The sequence below is a fragment of the Melampsora larici-populina genome (genome assembly GCF_000204055.1).
Source record: "Melampsora larici-populina 98AG31 unplaced genomic scaffold MELLAscaffold_34, whole genome shotgun sequence".
In the NCBI taxonomy this organism is placed as follows: Eukaryota; Fungi; Basidiomycota; class Pucciniomycetes; order Pucciniales; family Melampsoraceae; genus Melampsora; species Melampsora laricis-populina.
Window position 1 is genome coordinate 491,496 of NW_006768798.1, and position 24,680 is coordinate 516,175.

A 24,680-nucleotide genomic window follows, 5' to 3' on the forward strand; every position below is an offset into this window, starting at 1 on the left:
TTTGCAACGTTATCCGTGTTCCATTGAATACTTTTTGACTTTATCATGACCACTACAAATAGAGTGGGTTTTGAAATAGGCTGTCGAAAGTCCATAGAATCCCTTCGGTACTTGACTGAGAAATATGGGCCCTGGTCGTGACAAAAAGACAAACCGCGAAGTATAATCAGGGATTTATTCTCGGATTGTATTACGGCAGATCAAGGTCACCATCAGCTATGCGGGTTGCTGCTTAAAGAACGCCAAACACCCGCGCAGAAGCTAGCCCACCAACCGCTCCGAAGGACACGCACGATTCGAGGAGGGACTTGTGTTAGGCGCAGACGAGGAGGCAATGCCGTTGGCAGAAGGCTTGAATTTCATTCCACTCCCGCTATTTTGGCTCTCAAAGCACGCATGGTGGAAATGCTGAAGTCGCTCATCGAGTTGTATCAAGACGCGTTGGGAAGGACAGATTTGAAGCTCTGCATATCATCCTTCCAAAAGACCTGATATGAGCGGTTGGTGGGGGAACCATCACCTCATCTCCTTTGGCGTTCTGAGACTATAATTAGGCCATAGAAACAACTCGAATAATCAAAAACCCGAATTCAAGGATCAAGCCGGATGTGGGTTTAGCCAGACTAACTGAATTTCACGAACTCTTTCAAGCGGCCAACCTGCTCGACCTAGACTGTATATACGGCGCCTGATCAGGTATGAACAACAATCCATCTCTTTCCTGTATATAGCGCCGCTTGCCTTCAGCGCGGTTGACTACAAATATGATGCAATTTAGGGATATAAATCCTCGGCACTTCCTTCATGATACTGCTTGTGTGTTCGTTTTTCTGCTTCTACATCCCCCACTTAGGATTCAACAAACTTCTTCGTGGTCTCGGACACTCAAAGGCAATGCCAATGCTCAACTCCCTGTTCACCGTTTCATGCGCTTTGAGCTTGTTATGCTCTGTTAGAACAGATACTGCTTCTTTGCGAGCTCAATTTTCTGGGTTGGGAATCGACGCCGTCTATCCAGGAGATTCATCTTATAGCAAACTTGCTACACCTTTCAACAAACGTCTGAGCTATACCCCAGCTGCCATCGTCTTCCCTAACAATACTAAAGCTGTCTCGGATTGTGTTAAAGTAGCTGTTGAAGCCAAAATTCCAGGTGAGCTCATATTGCGATGGGTCCTCGAAAAACACCCAGACAGAGCCCTAACTGATCTCTTGCTTGTTTTTATAGTCTCACCTCGCTCCGGTGGACATTCATACGCCGCCTATGGCTTGGGAGGAGCAAATGGCGCCTTGGTGGTCGATCTCTCGCGACTTAAGACAGTCTCTGTTGATCAGTCGACAGGACAAGCTCTTATTGGAACTGGAAACAGATTGGGTGATGTGGCTATCGGATTACACTCTCAAGGTCGGCGCGCAATTCCTCACGGTCTGTGTCCGTATGTCGGTATTGGAGGACACGCTTCATTTGGAGGGTAAGTGGCTTGGTCATCAAAGAGAAGTGAAAAATGCATTGTAAATACGCCCTCGTGTTCCTTGATTTTCAGCTACGGTTTCACGAGTCGGATGTGGGGTTTGACCTTGGACAACATCATCAGCCAAGAAGTGGTACTTGCGAACGGTACAATTGTTCAGGCATCGCAAGATACCAATCCGGACCTCTTCTGGGTAAGTGGAATGTGGCTTTTCTTGCTCAGCTCATTCCACGTCCCGTTGGATCATCAATGCTCAGACGCTTTGACACGTTGATAGGCCTTGAGAGGTGCAGGAGCATCGTATGGTATCATGACATCCATCAAGTTTCGAACACATTTAGCTCCAAGTCAACCTACAAACTTTGACATCGGATGGGATTTTAATCAAACTGACTTTGCAAGAGCGATGATTCAACTTCAAATATTTTCTCAGTCCGACCTACCCTCGGAATTGGGATTTGATGCAAATTTTGGGAGAGGGAGCAAGTCTGGACGTCTCAACTTTCGCATATCTGGGACATGGCATGGTGATAATTCAAACTTTCCAGCAGTCGTAAAGCCCTTTTTGGACGTCATGGTAAGCTCGTCCACCACGGAAAGATCTGATCCCCCCTTGACATTACATGCCCTTGATTCTCTAGCCACCACCGGCTACTAGTTCAGTAAAGAAGAATGATTGGCTCTCCAGCTTACAAGTCTCGGCTGGGTCACAAAATCTGTCGACTTCAGGTTTGTTATTACTACTTTGTGGCACTTATGATGGAGACCTGATGATGGGCTGCACCTTGTTTTTCATTTTTCTTCTTCCCAGGCGTGGACTTATCAGCTGAGCATGATAATTTCTACGCGAAGTCTTTGACCACTCCAAAATCGACACCGATGTCAAATATGACCATTCAAGCTTTCTCCAAATATCTCGCGTCAGAAGGATGGAAAACAGATATGGTATGCGGGCGATTTCGTCCTGGTATTTCTGCTTCATATCACTGATCAAAATCTCTCTGCATCAAAAAGAACTGGTTCGGCCAGCTTGCGCTCATTGGTGGTCAGAATTCAGCTACCACCTCTGTACCCACAGACGCGACAGCTTTTGCTCAACGTTCTACTCTATGGATTATTCAAGTGAGGCATCTGTTCTACTTCTGCAGAAAATAGTTCCAGATTATGTCACGTCTAACTTTTCTGTCGTTCTTGCTCCTAGCTCTACACTCGGACCAACGACTCGGCGCAACCATTTCCAGCTGCAGCCCTGACTTTTCTGGACCAAATGGTTGCGAGCATTCTCAAAAATAGCCCTCCCGGATGGGGATATGGGTCAGTACTCCATTATCATGGGAGAGGCATTCTCAAAAGCAACAAGAAGCTGAAAAATCTCCACTTTGATTGTTCAGCGGCTATTCCAACTACGTCGATGATCGCTTATCTTCGACGGAGTGGAAGAACATGTATTACAACACACAGTTGAGTCCGAGTCCCTGCATGTTGTTGGCCTCAACTTCTGAAAGCATTGAAACATCATCATAGTTATCAACGCTTGACCAAAATCAAGTCGGCTTACGACCCTCAAAACGTATTTTCATATCCTCAAAGCATAACAGAGTAAGTTTCTCATTTTCAAATTCTTATGGGATCATTGAATTGGAAATGTATTGCTACTGATTTTTCAAAATCTCATTCAGGGCAACCTCAGCCCAAAAAGACTAACAGTGGTAAGTCTGAGAGTAGGACACGTGAAAATTCTGCCACATTCAAAATATGTAGCCGTATCAAAATCCTCCCATCAATGGGGCTTTACTTTCCTATCTTTTGTATTCAAGTATCCCTAGTATATATCTACATATTCAAGTTGAAGATTTGCCTCTTTCTCTGCTATATATATATATATACATTCTTTCTCTTCTTCAGCTTCCATATTGCATAGTCTCACTACCTTGTCTCGCTGGAAATTTTGCTTCACTTTCACTGGGTATATGTATTGTGATCAGATTGTGAAGGTGTCATAGTGAAGGAAAACCTTGCAGAGTGGGCTCACAATGCACAGTCCAAGAAATTAGAGTGGATAGCTCACTGCTGAAGCCACATGCCCCACTTGACTTGCGTTTAGGCTGTACAACTTCAACATAGAGCTCAGCAATTCTGGATTATGTATGTGCCTTAACCATGCACAAGGTAAATCAAATTGAAAATATAACCCAAGAGCCGTGTTAACCCTTGTGTAGCAATCCTGAGTGGCAATACATATGTGAGACTTTTTGTGAGGGGAGATGATGTGTATGTTGCTTTCAAGTTTTTATTCTGGTGGAATCCCTTCTTGGAAAAGGTACATTTACTTTTTGTTTGTTCAAATCACAGTGAGAGACTGTTTCTACTACTTGAATATGAATAAACATGTGATCTAAGACCATTTCACTAATGATTGTTTGAAGTCTTGGAACTGACCCCAATGATCAGTGTGAATGTGCAACCCGCCCGCTGGCTAGCTCTTCAGCTGAATACATTTGGTATATATTTATGCCTCTCAGTCCCCCGGACCCTTTACAATAACAGGTGTGATACGCAAAGCACCAAAATTGATAGGCTCAGAGTCTCACATCCCACACAAGGCCAGTATTCTAAACCTGATCTCAATGTAAAGTCAAGATTTCAGAATGAATGACAGTAAGGTGACAGTGTGCTGCCTGTATGAGTGGAGGCCAGTCTTCCTTAATTGACTGGACATATATCCTTACCATCACATCCCGCCTCCCGAGGAGTCCACGGTGGAAATAGCTCTAAAACAAGGATAATCTGGTGGTTCCAGTATATAAGTGGAGTAAACCAGTCTGCTTGAGTTGGATTACAAGAAGTCATGAACCTCCACAAATTGATCATAATGTGAAACCTTGCCATGATTCAAGCAAATTCCAAGAACACATTGATGGTGCTGTAGTGGATAACAATCAAACCAGAGTGTGAACACATATGAAGAGAAGAGATATATCTGATAATACGACACAGATGAACTGGTAGAAGTAGCATAGAGATGAAGAGGGGAAATCCCAGCAAAGGTACAATTGTGATGAGTCTCCATTTGGTTGGTTGGGAGCAGTCTCTATCACAGTCTCTATCTTTATTGCAAACCCTAAATTATTTGTCCTTCAATTTCAGCCTTCTCTGAGGTTCCAAAATTTAAGGGTCAAAAGATCTCCTATGTAGAAAAGTGAAACATCTGCCATTTGATACTTTGAGGATATGAAAATATAATCTGAGGGTCATAGGTAGACTTTTGGTCTCAACTAATCTTGAGACCAAACATAGTAAACATTATACATTAATCCCAAATGGGCATGGGAAAATGATTATTATTGTAGTTTGTCATAAAAACCTCTATCACTGCACACCTGAGCCATAACACCCACACTACATATGTGTAACAAGCTGACTAAATTGTTAGCAATCATGTACATACAGGTCTGCTCAGCTCCCTACTCATCTGAATAAGTACATCACACCACAGGAATTATCAGGTGTGAAACCCAATTGAGCAAAGTTGTGGTGTCAGGGTCCGCGACTTTCTTCATTCACGGATCTCGTTTGCCATACATTTGCCATACATTTGCTAGCTTGCCTCGAGCCGCCCTTGAGTTGTCTAGACTCTAGATTATAGAATACAGTATATACACCTGCATATGTATGTGATACATAGAGCTCTTGATCATACCTTCCTTTGTGCTTCCTTTATGCACAGTTTTCCTTTCAATATCATCAGACCACTCAAGATCATGTGGGTCATTCACAATAACTTGTTTCCAATTCAACCTCCCTCAGGGTAGTGAGTACAAATCCTATTTATGAGGCAGAGGTGGAATATGTAAATAGTTTTACATATGTAGGTGTATATACTGTACTCTAGACAACTTAAGGGCGGCTTGAGGCGAGCTAGCAAACATATGGCAAACAAGATCCGTGATTGACAAAAGTCGCGGACCCAGACACCACAACTTGGCTCAATTGGGTTTCACACCTGATAATTCCTGTGGTGTCACATGTGATACATCATGTAACATCTTCCAGTTTGACAGAATTGTCTCAAGAATTGACTACATATCCCACCATAGCTACTCAAGCAATACTCAGAAAGCCATTCAACAGCAACAGAAAGGGTGTGAGATGAAGTTTAGTTAATGGAATTACACCAAAACTATGAGGCAGTGTATGTAGTCAATTTTTGCAATACTTTTGTCATGCTGAAACAATTACAGAAGGTATCACATGTGATATATTCATTCAGATGAGCCAATAGCTGAGCAGCTCTGTATGTACATGATAGCTCCCAATTCTCCCATCCTGCTGCACATATGTAGTGTAGGTGTTATTGCTCAGGTGTGCAGTGATATGTCTTTCCATGAAAAACTACAATTTTGATAATTTTCCCAATCTCACTTGGGGATGATGTATGAGGTTTACAGAGGAGGTGAAGTTGAGATTAGGGCTGTGACCCAGCCCTGAGTGTGACGGGGCTGCCACGGGGCCAAACCCAGACTTGGGTAGACCCAAGTACCTTCAAAATATGCACAGGGCCGACCAGGGCGCGCCATTGTGGCAATACAGGGCATTCTAGAAGTCCAATAACGTTTTAGGTCTGTCAGAATACAATCTGCCAACCCTGTATACGGATTATGGTGAGATATGGCTGGTGGAAACATGGCCGGTGCCTTGGCCAGGTTGGGCGCCGGAGCTGCCCGACACCTCTGTGGGGCCAAGTTTACCGTCATTCAGCAAGGTTTGAAAGCCCCGGGGCGCATATTGTCAGCTCTGTGAGAGCTGTTGGGCAGAGTTGGCTGGGCAGGTCCGGGTCCGGGTCACAGCCCTAGTTGAGATCAAGCTTGATGTGAAATGGAAAAGTGGGGTGAAAAATTGTCTGATCGGGGATTCAAAGTTGAGAAAAACTGGGAATGGTAACCCTGTTTCCAAGTGTCCCAACTACAGTCAAAAAGTCCAAGTTTGGAAACTCAGAAGAAGCCCAGGCTTCTATATTGTATCCCATAAATGAATTTATGAGAATTGGACAATATTTGAATCTTTGATGATTGGCGGTACCCAAAGGCACGACGGTACCGCCACTTTCCATGACACAGTTGAGATAGCGCGTCGGGGCTGTTTTCGGGGCGGAATATGCTTCTACAGAAGCAACCATTTTTCCTGTACACAGACATTGGGAAAATGTTTGGAAAATTTACCCTTGCAGGAAAATTGTTCCATCTTCCCCCCACGAGCTTATTCATCCCTCGCAGATAGTTATCTCACACTGTTGGCTCAAGCATCTCATCCAATCACTTCTCTCTCACACTCATCTTCTCGAATCCTAATACAGTGCTATTTCCCAATAGCCTGTCAGGAAAAAGAATATTTTCCAAAATCTCAACGGTTCAATAGCAGTGTTTATTTTTTCAGTAGCCTGCTGCAACTTTTTCTCAACAAGTCGACCTGCAGTGTTAATTTTTCAATTACCTGCCAGAACCCTGTCATAGTCAACATGTCGTCCATCAACGACAAAATCAAAACAAACCTAGAGAAGTTTAACGAACACGTGAAGAGAACTAGTGAGAGATTGACCAACCGCGCAGGATCAACTCCCCTCGAAGACAGATCGAATGTGGTGATGCCAGATCTACCGACTCCGGATCCAAATGCTCCACGACAGACAACATCTAGAAGTAGAGGAAGAGGTCGAGGGAAGAAATCAGCTCCGGTTAACACCAGATCCAGCGCAGCAGCCCGCGCTGCTGCAGCCTCTTTGTCTGAAGCAAACGCAAATAACCTATCGGGAATCGAAAACTCTGGAGACCAAACCAGTACTACGGAGCCAACTACCAACACTGGAGTTAACGCCACCCAAGAACAAGCTGATGGTACTACTCAGCCCTCTCAACCCACTGGGTTGATTTCAAGAGATCAAGTTAATACGGGTGTAACACGTAAGCCGCGATAACTCAGATGTTTCCTACCCACCTTCGAGGTGTTGCCGCCGTTCGGCGATGCCACAGCGACTCTGTGTAGCCATCGTAATGATGTTGCCTCCATGTAGAGATGTTCGGACTGTTATTCAGGGATCAGTTACTGACCGGAAAATTTTTCATGTCATCAGCCAATCGCTCACCTGCTAGACGCAACACAAGCACTGGTGTCGGTTTAAGTCCACCTTGTGGTTTCCACTCTTGGTTGGCAGCCAACGGATTGACCGTGGGACCTGCTCCTAACCCGTCAACTACGGCCGATGACCCGTCCAACACGAACACATCAACTCGGCTCAGATCACATGTCAATGCTATCTCGTCAGTTGTTACTCCGACCAATCAATCAGACTCAACCCCAGTCGAGCCCAGACGCAGGCTGGTAGGTTTTGTGGATTTAAGCAAAGACGACGATACATCGAAAACGTCTACTGAGGAACCTGTCGCAGAGAAAGAGTTGAAGGTTATATGTGATGAAGGCGGTATCGACTCAAACGGATTAGTAGCGTTGTCACCGTGGTTCGATACTAAAATGACAGCTCTAAAAGGCTACCTTCCCCTATCCATCTTTAATACCCAATGGTTACACCAAGACTTGGTAACCCAGTCCTTTCGTCGATGTACCACGAAAGAAAAGCTTGAAGAATCTTATGTCGGTCACGACGTTCCAGTTGAATGGAAAATGTCGTTTGGTGAATGGGTAGTTGCCTTCGACCTTTATGTCGCTTATTTACGTCATTACACCCACGAAGACACGGCTAATAAGATGGCCATACATAAGCAAAATGTCCTCGACATCATGAAAGAGAACGTTAATTGGCCGATGGCGTTCCGCTATGACATTGCCATACGTACCTCAGTTTTAACCATCCGAAAGGCCAACGGTAACTTAGCGAATCCAGCTGTACGCAACATCACAATCAAGCGACAATGCTTCCGTGATACCGAACGCTATAATGATTTCCTTCCCATCTATGCCGGTTCGAATCCCTATGCTACCGGTGGGCCAAAGGAACACATTAACCCAATTACCGGTGAACCACTCAGGAACGGCTCGTTCACTCAACATACTAACCTAACGCCACGTCAAACTCAAGGATCTAATGTCGGACAAACCTTTGGCCCCACCCACGTCGGCAAACCGAACGCCAGATCATGGGCCCATTCAAACCAACCGTTGTATAACGGTCCAGGCGCAGTTGGTTACACCAGTCACGGAGACGACCGCCGAAATGGAGGTTGTAACACTCGTGGACGAGGTAGAAACGGTGGTTATTTCATGGGTAGCGGTGGAGGCAGAGATACAAGCCCTCCTCCTCGCTGGAACGGGGATAACTCTCGTCGAGGCGAAGGAAGCAACTCGTGGAGACGAGATGACAGACGCAATGATCGTCGAACAGACAAAAGAGATTTCAATAAAGGCCCTAAACCATACGGGGGAAACGGAAAGGCAAAGTAAGCCACGATTGGATTTACCCAAAGTTTATTCCGTATAACCCCCCCTCATAAAAAGATTAGGAAAGGTCCCTACCGCTCAGATGAGGCTGTATACCTTTGTTTTGAGTCATCGAGGTTTCTTGATTTGTACCTGTTTTTAGGGGAAGCCGTCGTGTATTGTCACACTGAAGGATGTTGAGGTGCTTAGATGCCTTGTGTCGATTTGACCATCTGTCGCTCCCGAAATGCAACCATATGTTTTGATTAGTGAAAACCTTGTCGTTTGTGCCAAACTAAGTGTCTGACCCTATTGCCTTCCTTTACTGAATTCGATTGGCCTGCTTTACTCTGTGAAGTTCCTCGTTGTCAAGAGAAGACGCCAGTTCATCCCAGCAGCCGACTCGAGAGAGTAACTTTTGCAGAAGAGGTGAAAAGGTCAAGATGATCCCATATCGAAATTCTGGGGTCAATCGCTGCCCAAGGTGGCCGGATGAAATTGTGAAATCAGATCTGAAAATACAGAGGTGGCATTCACTGATAGAGCTACATCAGATAGGCGACGACGCACTGGAAGTGTTAAGAGGCTGCGAAGTAGGATTCCATCAAGGAATTCCACAACATGATATGGGAGATAGGAAATGGTTTACACCAAAAAATCACGAGTCAGTGTTACTAGCAGAAGAGAAAATCAAGAACACTCTAGCCAAGGAAAGGAGAGTGTCACGGATTTTCGGTCCATTCACTCACAAGGAAGTCTATGAAAAATTTGGATTCTTCAGATCCAACCCGATGGGAGGCGTCATCAATGGTGATGGCTCCTTTCGAATCATCAATGATTTATCCTTTCCTCACGATAAACCAGAAACCCCATCCGTGAATAGTTTCGTAGACAAGAGGGAATTTGAAACCAATTGGGACGATTTTAAAGTCGTGATCATGTTTTTCAAGAATAATAAGGGAGACCTTGTATTAGCCTTGTTTGAATGGGAAAAGGCGTATAGACAAATCGCCACTCACCCCTCTCAATGGCGCTACTTGTTTATCCTGGATTTGTATAACAGGCTGTGGATGGACGTCAGAATCCAATTCGGCGGCGTCGCGGGTTGTGGAGTGTTTGGACGTCCCGCGGATCTATGGAGGAAGATTATGGTGAAACACTTCAAGTTAGAAAGTGCATTTCGATGGGTTGATGACAATTTGCTTGTGAAAGAACGTACCAATCCAACCACCATCGACAATATAGTGCATTTGAGCAATGAGATGGGTGTTGCATCCAACCCGGAAAAGGTCCACGACTTCGTGGATGAGCAGCGATACATCGGCTTCATCTGGAATGCGAAAGAACGTACGGTACGCCTTCCGGAAGATAAACTAAAAGAACGTTTACAGCAGGTTATCGATTTTTTAGTACCAAATGAGTCTTTCTATTTGAAGACTGTCGAATCGCTGATAGGAAGGTTGGTGCACACTTCGTATATCGTCCCACATTTGCAATATTGTATGCCTAGTTTGTGGCGTTGGAAGAAGGAATGGAAGGTACCGTCAGCTAAGAGGAAGATTCCAGAGGACGTGAAGACTGACCTGATTGAATGGAGAGGAGCACTCCTGACGTTCGATTCGAGGCGAATTATCCCGGATACAACTCCAATAGACTTGGAATGGGTGGGCGATGCTTCACTCACGGGAATTGGTGTACTGATCGGTAAGAAATGGGCCGAGTTCGTGTTGGAAGAAGGTTGGAATGCGCCGAAGATCGGGAGAGTAACCAAGAATATCGCATGGGCGGAAACGGTGGCGATACGTTTAGGAATGATCATGATCAGCAAATTTCACAAAGTCGGTGGGAAAAGGTTCATCGTACTTACCGATAACACGACTTCACAGTCGGCGGTGGAAAAGAGACGTTCAGGTGACCAGGCGGTCAACGATGAATGGAAAGCCATTCAAAATCTGTTGATGGATTTGCATACGGATTTGTTGGCGGTAAGAGTGAAGTCTGGTGATAATCTTGCGGACTTATTGTCTAGAGGAAAGGATCAGAGAGACGTCGAAGATCAAATAGTTATGGAAGTGCCTGTTGACTTGAGATCATTCGTGAAACAAGTGGTACGATGATGTAACGTGAAATATATGCTAGTACATGTCTTGTTTTTGTTTTTTTACCCATCACAGTGATGACCCGACATACGTGTCCACGGTACATTGTGTTGTACCGTCTACACCTGGCGCAAACATTGTACTGGGAGAACATCCCGTTGCCAGATCAAAGTCTCGGAAGTTATTTTACCTCCAACTTCATATCCCTTTGAAGCCCACCTCGCGCCCCCCTTTTTTTTTTTTTTTTTCCTTACTACTTTGAGTAATCGCTACTACTCACTGAATCTCCTAATCTCGACGACCTATCGATGGAATTTAGAAGAGATCAGAATGGAGTGGACACCTCATCGTCGGACGAGGTAAAAGCTTACCTAATAGGTGGCAGTTGGGCCGATTCAACTTTAAAGCATTACAATGCGGGCGTCACCAAACTTTTGGCTTTTGCCCTGGACAAACACGTACCTTGTGATCTACTCATGCCGATCGATCCGTCCACCCTGTGTCAATTTGTTATTTGGGCGAGCCCCCCTCTGATGGGAAACGAGTCGGCACTAGGCCCCCCTCCGATCAAATCGACGACAGTTCGTACTTATCTCTCTGGCATCAAGGCCTGGCATCTACTGCACAGTTGCGAATACCCACATCACATGACACCACGGGTCGAAGCCATTTTAAGGACAGCAGAAAAGCTCGAACTCACCAAAGCACCAAAAATTCTGAAGAACCCGGTCACGGTAGAACACCTATTCATTTTATTAGAAAACCTAGCGGGAAAGGATGTGGAATGCCAAGTCGCCTACACGGTTGCCCTAGTCGCCTTTTTGGGGATGGCACGCCTTGGGGAATTGGTGAAGCCATCAGTGAAGACGGGCCAAGTGCGTGTGAAGGATGTCATCTGGGACCCAAGGAATGAATTCTTGAAAATAAGGATTCGCGAAGCTAAGACCGCGGTGGTGGGGGAAGTGCAAGAGATCCATTGTCAATATCAACCGTCAATTTTAGACCCGATGGGAGCTGTTCGTAGGCTTATTTCAACCACGAACACGACAGAGGACGACCCGCTGTTCTCTTATCTACACAACGGAAGGAGAGTCTCAATGACGAAAGCTAGGTGTCAACGGATTTTCGATGGTGTATGGAAAGCACATGTAAACGTGAAACTTACCGGCCATTCCTTTAGAGTTGGTGGGGCGTCTCTTAGGTGGAATTTAGACACCCCTCTGGAGGAGATAGTTGCGGTAGGCCGTTGGAAATCAAAAGCGTACAAACTCTACATCAGGGAATTTGATGAAGATGAGCTTGGTAGAACTGTTAAACTTTTAAAGGATTTAAAAATATGAACTTGAGGTTGTGATTCAGTCAATTTTACGGATCATTGGTGGTTACCTTTTTTTTTGAAATGCATTGTTCCGGGGGGAACTTCTATTGTATCAATGGTATTTGACCCAGGCCACCGTAGATGGGCGTTCTCAGGCTCAGGACAATGCCCCAAGTCAAGGGGAAGAGCTCACCCATCTACAGTGCTAGTGGTCCTACCCCCCTCAGCTCAGACTTGAGCGGAGGCCCCCCCCCAAGAAACCTTTGCCTCTCTAACCAGGGTGATTTGGTTTGCCTAGGATTACTAACTACAGTTTAGATTGGAATCTACAACAAATGCAATTGAAATGTTTAATATATATATACCACGCTTGTATAGATATCATGAGTGTAGAGAATGGATATCTGTCCAATATATAATTGGTACATGTGTTATATATTTTTAACAAATATCCCATAATATTCTGATGTAGTTGGTTGCCCTGGCCTGCCAGTAGGTCTTTGCCCCTGCCCCGCAATTCTGGGGACTCCTCGGCTCCCGCCCCCGCAAGGTTGGGAGCCAGGATGAGTGTTGGGAAGAAACAATTGCCAGGGAGCTTGCGGGGGCGGGCTTTGGGGAAGCTGGAGGGACCAAAAAGCGCTAAAAGCAAGGCCTGCACGGCTAAGTCTGCGCTGTGCCCCCAGAATTGCGGGGAATCCCTGACTAATGCACTTGCGAGGTCAGGAGGCGGGACCAGTTTTTGAAAACGTTTTCCACCGGGGAATTTCAGGGGCGGGCTTTGGGAGAGCCAAGAATGACCGGGGAGGGGCCAGGTCAAAGGTCTACCTGCCAGTGACCTGTGATTAGGGCCTGTGTGTCAGCCCTGAGACCTGTTTACAGGAGCATGGACTAACAAACACACATGTAAATGTATGTAATATGTTCAAAGCCATAAAGGTTACACCTCATGGCTCAGTATCAAGAGTCACTCAAGAGTTAAGACTTAACAATAACTTAATTAGTAAAGTCAAAACTTAACCCAAAGAAAAGCAAACACAAGTCCCAACCACAAGTTGCCACATAGGTCTTGGAGTATATAAACACCTCCTCTTCTCACTTTGGAAGAGGTACAAACTTATCATCATACCATGACTCTTCATCACATTTTACTTGATTCTTCACAAAGAATATTTAGTACAGTGATTTTGGTGTTTTCTTTATCATCAAAGTTTTACTTTTCATCTAGGTCAGTTTAGGACCTCAAGCAGTGTTCTGAGCTTGTAGGATTATCAATTATCAGAACAAGCTTAAAATCTACACAGGGCACTTCACAAGAGAATCTAAAGTACCCTGCGGCACCTCTGACCCATCAGAGTATAAAATACTACAGGCTCCAGATTTTCAAGGTCCACCCAAGCACCTAACCAGATCCTAACAATTGACAGCTAAGTCAACCCACTGGCTCTAGATCTTCTCCTTAGAGGTCAACTAACTGCAGTCTTTAATTGGGTGTACCAAGTGAAGACTCTATTGTTTTATCTGCACTTCATCATTATGGTGAAAAGGCATCCCCACAGTTGCTGACTCCTCACACTGTGTATGTAGTCTGACGGCAAACAAAAGCACTGCTTACCTGGTGTTAGAACCTGGAATGCTTGGATATGCAAGAGATGCCTTCAGGGGTGATCTGGATATCTATATGTATTGCTAGTGAAGAAACAGTCTTCATTTAGGAGCAGTGAGCTAAAGACAACACTACTCAGTACAAGCATATGAGTTAAGCACACAAGCCTTGTACACGTGAGATCATAAAACCTGGTCCTTTGGTGCAGTTTTCTTGAGGAGAACCTTGTATGTTGGTGAGGTTTGAATTGCCATCTTAGCTGAACAAGTAATTGATGAGAGTAAGGAAGAGAAAGGTTAGAGAAACTCAATAAAACCAGTGAATAAGGTGATAAAATGAGTCAAGAAAGGGGTGTATAGGGCTAGGAAACGAGTCAAGGAAGAGAAACTGATGAGTGGCACAGTTGATTGGAAGTGAAGTGACAATGGAGGGATGGATAAAAACACTTTTGTATCATTTTTTTGGTGAAAGGCATGTCTGGTTTTGAGGTCTCTGAGCATGTGGAATGCCAAGAAATCTAAGCAGAAGTGTTTCCCACTTTTTTTTCCAAATGGACCTGGTTGCTAGTGGAAAAGACCAAACAGCGGAAGGCATTATTCTTTTACAGACCTTGCCCTGATTGCACTGTTTTAGCCCAGATACTTAAGGTCAGATGTGGTTTAAGTTTGGAGAACTGTTATAGTTCCAAGGTTGCAAGCAGTCCTTATAACTCATTTTGAGGACTCTGGGATCATGTTTAAACCACCCTGGTGTGTCACACGTGTTTGCACTCCTGTGCTGTTTACCTTTCTAATCCCTCATTACCTTTTTAAATGAGGACACTCTTTTTCCTCAGAAATGCTCATTATATATAATCAAGTGGATGATCACAAACTCTGGTTCTTCCCACTTTTTTGTTCATCTTCCAAGGTGTCAAATAATTCTATTTGAATAGCCATGTTCAAACCTAACCTGGTTGCCAAAAAACCTGGTACACCCAGTTGCTTTTCCGGCACTAACTTTGTGTATTGAGTTGACATTTATTGACACCTCCCAGCCAAAAACTCAACTGGGTGTACCGGGTGAGGAGGACCCTGGAATGCGCCTACAGAGGGTAGTGACGAAGCCCGATTTTCAGTTTTTGGGCTCTACACTACACACCACTCATTCTAACACAATCCCAAGCACTGCAAAAGATGCGCATGGAATAGGGCTATCAGATGAGCTTGTCCTGACCCCTGTAGCTTGGCTCACTGCGGCGTAAATCGCAAAGGCGCAAAAATTTTTTAGGCCCCCGAGGCCCAATTCCGACCTTTGATTTTTGGCCTTTTTTTGGGCTTTACACTTGAATATCTCGGGAAGTATTGGTGCTATAGGGTTAAAAGTTAGTGCATATGAAAGCTCTGCTTCTTGCGATTCTTCTGCGCTCCTGTAGCAACAGAAATGTGTGATGATGTACCCTACAAATCCGTTACAAAAAGGTCGGAATTTACGTCACTACCCTCTGTAGGCGCATTCCAGGGTCCTGGGTGAGGTTTGATCATGGCTCATGTATACTCAGAATTTTTTGACATCTCCTTTTTATATAATCACACTATTTATTCATATACATTTTTTGTCCCACCCTCCTCTCCCTCTTTTGTATTACTGTTATCCGCACCATATCAAACCTTTTTATTAATTCTCAAGCAATTGCATATGTATTTACAAAACTGTTCTACTATGTTGTTATACACTACATTCCAATTAGGGCTCTATGTCCCAATTCTAGCCAAACACCTCTCATTGCGAGTTGAGCTCAAATTATCCAAGCAACCATACCGCTTCTCAATGATTTTTAAACCAACTTTTAGATATTATTCCAACACCAGACTCCTGTCCACAATCATTGATATCGAGGCACAGCAACCCCACTCTATCTTCAGTACACAGGTGCTCCAGTAGAGGATTTGTGTTACTCATACTTATCAGACCATTGCTTTCCATCAACAACTTTCATATGTAAGGCACCAAAATTTGATAGGCTCACAGAAAGTCTCAAATCCCACAGAAGGGCCAATATGACTAAGATTTCACTGATATCATTGCAGCTGCACTGTCCATTGGAGAGAACCGGGAAAGTTGAGTGACAGTGCTTGGTTATCTTTGATTCGGAGAACTCTCTCTCTTTATTGCAATGTTTTTTGTTTGGTTGAGCTGTCCACAAATTTTGCAAAGAAAGTGATTATCAAAATAAATGATATATATGAAAGCCAAGAACCTACTCTCCAATACTTTGAGGATATGAAAATATGTTCTGAGGGTCATAGGCAACTTTGGTTTGTGTCAAACGCTGATAACTGTGATAACAATTCAAATTTTTCAGCAAGTGCGGACACCAAGATGCAACAAGCCATACTCAACTGCGTGTTGTAATAAAGATTCTTCCACTCATTTGAAGATAAGCGGGCATCAACGTAGTTGGAATAGGCGCTAAACACTCAAAGATGTCAAGAATTAAGCTCCATTATTGAGGGTACAGCTGCCATTGCTATGAAGTGCTGACCCATATTCCCATCCAGAAGGGCCATTGTTGACAATGGCAGCAACCATTTGGTCTAAGAAGGTCAATCCTGCATCTGGGAATGGTGGTGAATAGTTGCTGGATGAGGTGTAGAACTAGGCGCAAAAGGATAGGTCAACTTAAATGACGCAACAGCGGTATCAAGGATGGCTCACTTGAATAGTGAATAAGATGGATCGTTGAGCAAATGCTGTTGCGTCCTTTGCTACAGAAGTGATAGCTGAATTCTGACCACCGTACAGCTCAAACTGGACAAACCAGTTCTGTTTGATACAAATAATAACAAATGAGTAATTTAAGATAGAATATACAGTGAGTCCATTGCGTACTGTATCCGTTTTCAATCCTTCTGATGCAAGATATTCAGTGAAAGCTTGAATGGAAGAATTCGACATAGGTGTTGATTGTGGAGTTGTTAGAGACTTTGCGTAGAAAGTATCATGTTCAGCTGAAAGATCTACACCTGTGGAGAAGAAAAAGGGTGAAATTCATCATCTAGACACCCTACCTTGTGCTCAGCATTGTGAAAAAGAGGCTGACCTGACGTTGAAAGATTGTCCGAGCGGGCCGAAGTTTGCAAGCTGTCAAGCCAATCATTTCTCTTCACTAAACTCTCAATTGGTGCTGGCTAGGGGTTCCCGAGGCAATGAAATGTTAAGGGATGATTTCATGTCATGTAGACCTAAAACTTACCATGCCGTCCAAGAGCGGCTGAATTACTGCCGCAAACTTCGACTCTTCCCCGTTCCAGGTTCCAACCAGAGAAAAGACCAGAAGTCCAGATTTGGGGGCTTTTTTCAAATTAGCATCTATTGCAAGCTCTGAGGGTAGGTTGGACCGACAAAAGACTTGAAATTTGAGTAGCGCGTTTGCCAATTCATTTTGGCTGAGATACCATTTGATGTGAAAATTTGTAGCTTGACTGGGAGCTGAATGAGTTTGAAACTTGATGGAGGTCATGATACCATAAGATGCCCCAGCGCCTCTCAATGCCTACCGAGATGCCAAATCACCTGAAGGTTAAGTTTCGATCGGGGAGTGGAATGGCAGAAAGAGCCTCAATCCACTTACCCAGAAGAGGTCTGGATTGCTATCTTGCGATGCCTGGACAATCGTACCGTTTGCGAGTACCACTTCGTGACCGATGATATTGTCCAAGGTCAAACCCCACATCCGACTTGTGGTACCAAAGCTGAAGATCAGGGAACACGAGACGATATAGTCAGCTCACCATGTACTTCACTTCCCTTTGGTTCCCGGTCGACTTACCCCCCAAATGCCGCGTGGCCCCCAATACCAACATACGGACACGTCCCATGGGGGATTGCGCGCCCACCTTGAGAATATAATCCAATAGCCATGTCACCTAATCGATTCCCAGTTCCAATAACAGCTTGACCAGTTGACTGATGGACAAAGATTGTCTTGAGTCTCGAGACATCGACAACCAAGGCTCCATTTCCTCCTCCTAAGCCATAAGCAGCATACAAATGTCCACCGGAGCGAGTTGAGACTGTGACCACAATGAAGAGAACAGTTTGAGTCCCGGCGGAGTGGTTTGTCAACGTGCTTGACAATATGAGCTCACCGGGAAGCTTTTCTTCAACAGCGACTTTAACACAATTCGAAACAGCTTCTGTATGGTTGGGGAAGACGATGGCAGCTGGGATATAAGACAGGCGTTTGTTGAAAGGTGCGGCGAACTTTTCGAAAGATGAATCCCCTGGAAAGACAGCGTCGATTCCCAGCTTTGAGAATTTGGCTCGCAAAGAAGCAGTATTTGCTCTAACAGAACACAAAAGGCTCAAAGCGCAAGAGACGGTAAATAGCGAGCTTAGCATGACCTTTGAGTGTTCAAGACCACAAAGAAGGTGTTTGAAGTCGCAAGTTGCTAATGTGCAAGCAGACGGCCACAAGTTGTGTCTTATAGATCCTTCATATCTATCATGGCAACGAGCTAGCAGCGTTGAAGCCCAAGATAGTTGACTTCATCCGTATAACTGGATGAGTTGTGTGAAGTTGTGTAGGCCGCCCGACACGGTAAAATTCAATGGCTCACTTTGATCCCACATCCGGCTACGATATTACTATGAACTTCGTGCTGATTCGCTATGTTCTCATGCCCCAAGTGTGTCCTTGAAGATGAGGACTTGAAGATGAGGAGATGTTTCATCGTCCACCAGCGTATGATCAGAGTGAACAGGTCTTCTGCTTGACCCACTCAACCTACGGCTACAGGGTTCTCACCATACGTTCCAGGTAATACGTTCTTTGAAGCGCGCAAAAATCATAATGCATAATAGGGGGGCTCAAGTCAAAATATTTTACTACTTTTATCGTAAAAAACTTTTCCCAATTGCATAAAATCTACGCAAAATTTTATGCAATTGGGAAAAGTTATACAACATCCCAAATTTTTTCGAGCAGCAAATTTACGCAAATTTGTGTAAATCTGCTGCTCAGAAGGAGATCCGAAAGAAATTTTTACGTCCCTTTTTTACGAATTGGGAAAAGTTTTTACAGCACGGTACCGTAAAAGGCTTTCCCCAATTTTTCAAGAAAAGGCCGCAAAAATTTTGACTTGAGCCCCCTTAATTCTAAACCACAAGCAAAGACACAACGCCTCCTCCCTGGAGCTCTAACGTCTATACGTGAGGGAGACCCCATGTTCAGAGATGGATCCCTGATCATCCGACTTCACTTTTCGCTTCCCGCTTTTCATGATGTGTGCCTGCTGATAGACGCATGAGTAAGATACGTACGGGGTAAGAAGAAAGCGAGATAGTTTTTACTCTCATCAAACGTCTGAGATTGAAAATCTCACGATTTCAACAGTATCTTCGATTTTGGAGCGGTATTTGGTCGAGCGGGGAGGAGCAGACTATACTTATGACGGAACTCCTGTGGCGCACTTGTGTGTTGATACCAGGGACGAGCAATTGGATATCTTTGCTTACCAGTCAATGTCTATTACTAACCCACACCTTGAGCAATTGTCAATGATGAAGAGAGATATAGCAATACATTATGCAAAGCTATTCTAAAAGAAGGTACAATGAAATGACTATTAGAGATACAATACCAAGACTCGGCAAGGCATGAAGCAACAATGTATCAGACACGGTCCATTTGCAAGAACATAACACGATGCATTTTCATGTCAAACTTCATCAATGATTGTGTCATTAGAATCGGTTTAAAGAGGTGAGAGAAGATATAAGAAAATAGATTGCATTCATAACATTGTACAGGTAAAGTCTACTATTGAAAATGTGAAGCGGTCGACTATATATCACTTACAGTTGCATCAAAGATGTACTTTTGATGTTCGTAACATTTACAGTAAAAAAGGTAAATAAAATCTAAACGCATAGAGTCCATATGAAGATCAGTATTAAAGTTTGAAAAACAAGATATTATCGAGAAACGCTCACCAAAGTTTTTCAAACTGATACTTCAGCCATCCAATTCTCAATTCTTCGCTTTCAAGAATGACAAATATCTTAGCAGTTTGAGGCTGGTCTTGAACAAATCTAATGCTTTGAACAAAAAAACCCTTATCTATATTCTTCATTTTCCGTATCACGCGAACAGCCAATACTAAATAATCTAAGGATCTGGTAACATTTCCTGATGTTGATGCAGTCTGTTTGGCTTTGATTTGATTCATGAATTTGTCTTGCATAGAGTTCATTGAATCAATGAATAGTTGCGCAGTTGACTTGGGAGGCTCGTTTCTTGCTGGTCCTGATGATCGCACAGATGAGACGATTGAGTTTGATCTTTCTCGATCATCGTCATTTGGGGCTGATTCATCTTCTGTAACTTTTCTTTTCTTCACGGATTTGTTGCTTGAGATTGAAGAATCGGCCATCGAGCTCGTTGATAAAGAGTGGGGCGAGTCTGATTCAAGCTTTACTTGTATCACCTCTTGATCGCTTTCGTCGGACGAGTAACTGATCGAATGTTCACTTGGGGATTTGCTTGATAGCTCGTGCTCTAACAAGTACCTCGCAAGACGATCACCCGGAGCAAAGGGAATGTGAATTGGCGTTGCTTCAACAACGGCACCAACGGCGTCGTACAGCGGGAATGACTTCCCTCGAAACCATCCCAAGCGCTTGTTGGTACTGGTCTAAAATCAAAGTCAAGAACAGAAGTAACACGAGAACAGAAACGAAACAAGCTCAGCTTACAGGAATGGTGATTATTTGAGTCCATCTTTCCCCTGAAAGCTCGATCATATTCGTCTCATTGTTCCAACTGGCGCCATTCTCATCCACCAATTGCTTCGCATCCTTGTACCGTCTAGACAACTTGACAAAAAGACAATATAAATCAAGCTATCAGTCAACAATAGATCTGATCCAAGAATCAGAACTTACTACATTCCAATGTGAGTGACACATATCACTGGTTTTGACTTTACTCGAGCCTTCGGTCCCTTTCAAAGTGGTCGCAATGATATTCCAAATGATCCCAATAAAGCCATTGTGATGCTTGTTGGCGCTTTGAGAGTGGTCAAGCATCTCTACCATCGTTTTTTCCTGATCGAAGGTCCATTCACATCGGACCGAGACTGGTGGACTAATATTTTGATTTTCTTGTAAGGTCATTATCATAGGAGGTGATGGAAGTTATGGGTTGTGATATCATTGGAATGGTTATCTGTGGCCGATATAACCGGTTAAATGACATATGATGGATTTGATTAGGTAATTTCGAATCAGCTGATCAGGGATCAACTGTCTTTTTTTTGAAAAAAAGGTCAAAAACCTACGTGGCACTTCAAAGTCCAAACCGAATTGAAAAATTCGCTCATACTTTGTTGTGCTGCTTGTCGAAGTTGGTTCCAGTCAAAAGAAAAACCAGAGAGTCGGGTGCGGTAGCATGCTCAGCCTTGACGAAAAATAGGGATTGGGAGAAGTGCGAGCCGGAAAAGTGACACTTCCAATTCAGTTGATTTGGACAGCTAGTTGAGTCCCATGAATCCCCTGAGATCCCCTGTTCAAAAGCCCTAAAAAGCCACAAATTTTTTATTATTTTGAAAACGAGCTAAAGTCTGTCACGTCCGCGCAGAGTGGCTTGTGTTAAGCTAAGCTTCATGACTACCTTGACAATTTATCGTTTTCAACTTTAGACACTTTTGATCAGATTCAAGTTTTTGCTTTCACATCCTCCCATCATCATCGCTTCTATCAAAACAGGCTGTCGGAAGCCTATGATAAGCAGAATTATCTTACAGAGACTGCTACGAATTGATCGTGAAAAGATGTAGAATGTCAGGATTGATTAGTTGTTCTCGCTCATTGAGGTGATTTGAGATTTCGATTCAAGCACGTGGTTTGTCTGGGAGTGGAGGAAACTATCACATTCTCTCTCAAAAGTTTTGTGTTAATTGATTGGGAATCAGCTTTCACGCAGGGCACATTAAAAACCTGGTAAGCGTCCACAGAGTGGATGACGCGAGTTGGGCAGGTCAGCTTGAGAAACTGTACAGCACCTATCAAAAGATGCTCAGCGGTCAGCTTTTCGTATCATTTGGCGACATGTTATGGTTCGCTGTCATGGTTCGCTCGTAATGATCTGACCATTGATCACCGTAGATGCAATCATACGGATCAAGCTAGTGATAGAAGTAAGCCGATGAATGATTGACTTACATAAATACCCAACCACGTATTGGCTGACCTGACAATTCAAACTTTCACTACGGTACCCAATAAGCCCTATAGGTTGGAGCGTATCGTAACGATCTGTTGAAATGATATCGTAAGACGTCTGATCAGGGATGGACCAGCTCCTCTCTTTGAGAAATTCATCACCGCTGGCTCTGTTGACCGGAATTGAGGGTGCAGGTTGAAGATATAAAGCAGTCACTTTTTCGCTTTCGCTGTAGATTGCCTTGTGATCGTTATCCCACTAGTGCTGCCACATCCTTCACTCACCGCATCCAAAAAACACTAAAATGATATTCAACTCGTTATTTACCTTCTGTTGCGCTTTGAGCGTCTTGTGTTCTGTTAAAGCAGATACTGCTTCTTTGCGAGCCAAATTCTGCAAGTTGGGAATCGACGCTGTCTTTCCAGGAGATTTATCTTACGAAAAACTCGCTACACCATTCAACCAGCGTCTAACTTATATCCCAGCTGCCATCGTCTACCCCGATAGCACTGAAGCTGTCTCAGAATCTGTTAAAGTAGCTGTCGATGAAAAGCTTTCCGGTGAGCTCGTATCATTTCGGATTCTCAGGAATCCCTTCAACGTCGCCCGAACTAACCTCTCGCTTTCTTCATGCAGTCTCACCTCGCTCCGGCGGACATTCATACGGCTCTTATGGCTTAGGAGGGGCCCATGGCGCCTTAGTTGTCGATCTCTCGCGGCTCAAGACAGTCTCTGTCGATCAGTCTTCAGGACAAGCTGTTATTGGAAGCGGAATCAGACTAGGTGATTTGGCTATAGGGTTGCATTCTCAAGGCGGGAGGGCGATACCGCACGGTGAGTGTGGGTACCTTGGTATTGGGGGCCACGCGGCATTTGGGGGGTAAGTCAACCATTAACCAAAAAGCAAGTGAAGTATGTCGTGAGCTGACTATTTGTCCTCGCGTTGCTTGATTTCCAGCTTCGGTCTCACGAGTCGGATGTGGGGCTTGACCTTGGACAATATTATCATCCAAGAGGTGGTACTTGCAAACGGTACGATTGTGAGGCATCACAGAAAAGCAATCCGGACTTATATTGGGTAAGACGAACGAGGCTTTTCGCGCTCCTCATGACCATCTCACTTGCCGTTAGAACATCAATACTCAGAACGTTTGTCCCGTTGATAGGCTCTGAGAGGTGCAGGAGCCTCGTACGGTATCATGACATCAATAATACCTTTAAGAATATGAGGCTTATATCAGTGGATAAACCGAAGGAAATTGGTTGGGTCGGTGACGCCTCAACATCTTTCGGCATCGGTGTATTAATAGGTTCAAAATGGAGTCAACTTTCGTTATTACCAGGTTGGGAAGAAAGTGGAAGTTCCAAAAGGGGAATTGCTTGGTTAGAAACCGTAGCAATTCGTATTGGTCTTTTGATGCTCTTAAGAATGAACGTATTGAGCGGTCAAAACTTGATCGTATGGACTGACAATACAACATCAGAAGCAGTGGTACGAAATAGAAAATCAAGAGACTTCGAAGTCAATAACGAATGGAAGGTCATCCAAAGTACAATAATTTCCTATGATTTGAACATTCACCCCATGAGAGTTACGACAGATGATAATATTGCTGATGAATTGTCAAGGGGTATAACACTCGGCCATGATGAGGGTGATAGAATTCTGATTGACCTTCCTCATGACCTGGTGAAGGTTATGATGAATGCGGTGTTTGTTAAACCAATTGTATCTGAACCCATATAATAGTTTGTATCTGTTGTTACGGTTGTTTACCTCTCTGATGACTGGTAATTAATTTAATAATTTGACCTAATGCCTTGATCGAGTAACACAATCCACCTATACCTGGTGGTCGAATCTTTGGAGTTCGTATCAGGTAACAACCCCCGAACCCTTTCTTTTGTTACATCTCTCTCATTTCAATCTGTTATACCTTTTCATCTTCTTTATAGCCAACTCGCTATATTCAATCGATCTGGTACTTCACTTAGCAGTCGCACCGGTGAAACCGAAGTGAGTATCTTATGATCTGAACAGGATGCCTGCGACATGTCCTGATGCCTGTGATGATTCCACACACACCTCCAGACATGACCGAGTTGTCTAAAATTCCGGCTTTTCTTTCAGGCCACCAGGATAGGGAACCCTCTGACCTGAAGATGCATCTGCTTAATGGCTGGAAAACGAGCACCTTGCTAAGCTACAACGCGGCGATCAAGAAGTTCTTGAAATACATGAAAACCCTTTCACAAGACGAGTTCCTCTTACCAGCGAGCCCTAACGACATCTATGGTTTCTGCATGTGGGCAGGAAGGACGGAATTCGAGGCCACCGGAGAAGAAGTGCAATCGACCACGTTAAAGAACTACTTGTTCGCGATACAGGCATGGCATCTCCTACACGACAGACCGTATCCTCACGTCGTGTCCGCTAGAGTAACCATAATGTTACGGGCTTCGGCGAGGATGGACGCCCTATTACCAACCAAACCACCAAAACGAGCAGTGATGCTTACGCACCTGTTGGCCCTGTACCACCATCTCGACACGT

At 44.2% G+C, this 24,680-nt stretch overlaps 6 protein-coding genes across 6 annotated transcripts; 4 read left to right on the top strand and 2 right to left on the bottom strand.

The window, feature by feature from the left end:
- Window positions 1–894: 894 nt before the first annotated feature.
- MELLADRAFT_89999 (uncharacterized protein) lies at window positions 895–3,176 on the top strand (the record flags this gene model as incomplete). Its single annotated transcript, XM_007412989.1, has 11 exons — window positions 895–1,153; window positions 1,229–1,472; window positions 1,545–1,665; window positions 1,750–2,049; window positions 2,114–2,201; window positions 2,284–2,417; window positions 2,487–2,594; window positions 2,674–2,786; window positions 2,864–2,932; window positions 2,997–3,071; window positions 3,152–3,176. 11 exons carry the CDS (start codon window positions 895–897, stop codon window positions 3,174–3,176), a joined length of 1,536 nt encoding a protein of 511 aa, XP_007413051.1.
- Window positions 3,177–6,987: 3,811 nt separating this feature from the next.
- On the top strand, window positions 6,988–9,063 carry MELLADRAFT_90000 (uncharacterized protein; the record flags this gene model as incomplete). The annotated part of the gene is made up of 3 exons (XM_007412990.1): window positions 6,988–7,429; window positions 7,540–8,920; window positions 8,979–9,063. The coding sequence occupies 3 exons, from the start codon at window positions 6,988–6,990 to the stop codon at window positions 9,061–9,063; spliced, it is 1,908 nt and encodes a 635-aa protein (XP_007413052.1).
- A 7,096-nt stretch (window positions 9,064–16,159) lies between these two features.
- On the bottom strand, window positions 16,160–18,635 carry MELLADRAFT_90001 (uncharacterized protein; the record flags this gene model as incomplete). The annotated part of the gene is made up of 11 exons (XM_007413072.1): window positions 16,160–16,238; window positions 16,303–16,371; window positions 16,445–16,557; window positions 16,618–16,925; window positions 17,003–17,090; window positions 17,156–17,455; window positions 17,534–17,654; window positions 17,732–17,975; window positions 18,051–18,247; window positions 18,307–18,353; window positions 18,522–18,635. The coding sequence occupies 11 exons, from the start codon at window positions 18,633–18,635 to the stop codon at window positions 16,160–16,162; spliced, it is 1,680 nt and encodes a 559-aa protein (XP_007413134.1).
- A 2,645-nt stretch (window positions 18,636–21,280) lies between these two features.
- MELLADRAFT_90002 (uncharacterized protein) lies at window positions 21,281–21,568 on the bottom strand (the record flags this gene model as incomplete). Its single annotated transcript, XM_007413071.1, has 2 exons — window positions 21,281–21,456; window positions 21,532–21,568. The coding sequence occupies 2 exons, from the start codon at window positions 21,566–21,568 to the stop codon at window positions 21,281–21,283; spliced, it is 213 nt and encodes a 70-aa protein (XP_007413133.1).
- Window positions 21,569–22,430: 862 nt separating this feature from the next.
- MELLADRAFT_109124 (uncharacterized protein) lies at window positions 22,431–23,208 on the top strand (the record flags this gene model as incomplete). The annotated part of the gene is made up of 3 exons (XM_007412991.1): window positions 22,431–22,686; window positions 22,763–23,006; window positions 23,085–23,208. 3 exons carry the CDS (start codon window positions 22,431–22,433, stop codon window positions 23,206–23,208), a joined length of 624 nt encoding a protein of 207 aa, XP_007413053.1.
- A 702-nt stretch (window positions 23,209–23,910) lies between these two features.
- On the top strand, window positions 23,911–24,224 carry MELLADRAFT_90004 (uncharacterized protein; the record flags this gene model as incomplete). The annotated part of the gene is made up of 3 exons (XM_007412992.1): window positions 23,911–23,917; window positions 24,007–24,143; window positions 24,219–24,224. The coding sequence occupies 3 exons, from the start codon at window positions 23,911–23,913 to the stop codon at window positions 24,222–24,224; spliced, it is 150 nt and encodes a 49-aa protein (XP_007413054.1).
- Window positions 24,225–24,680: the final 456 nt, after the last annotated feature.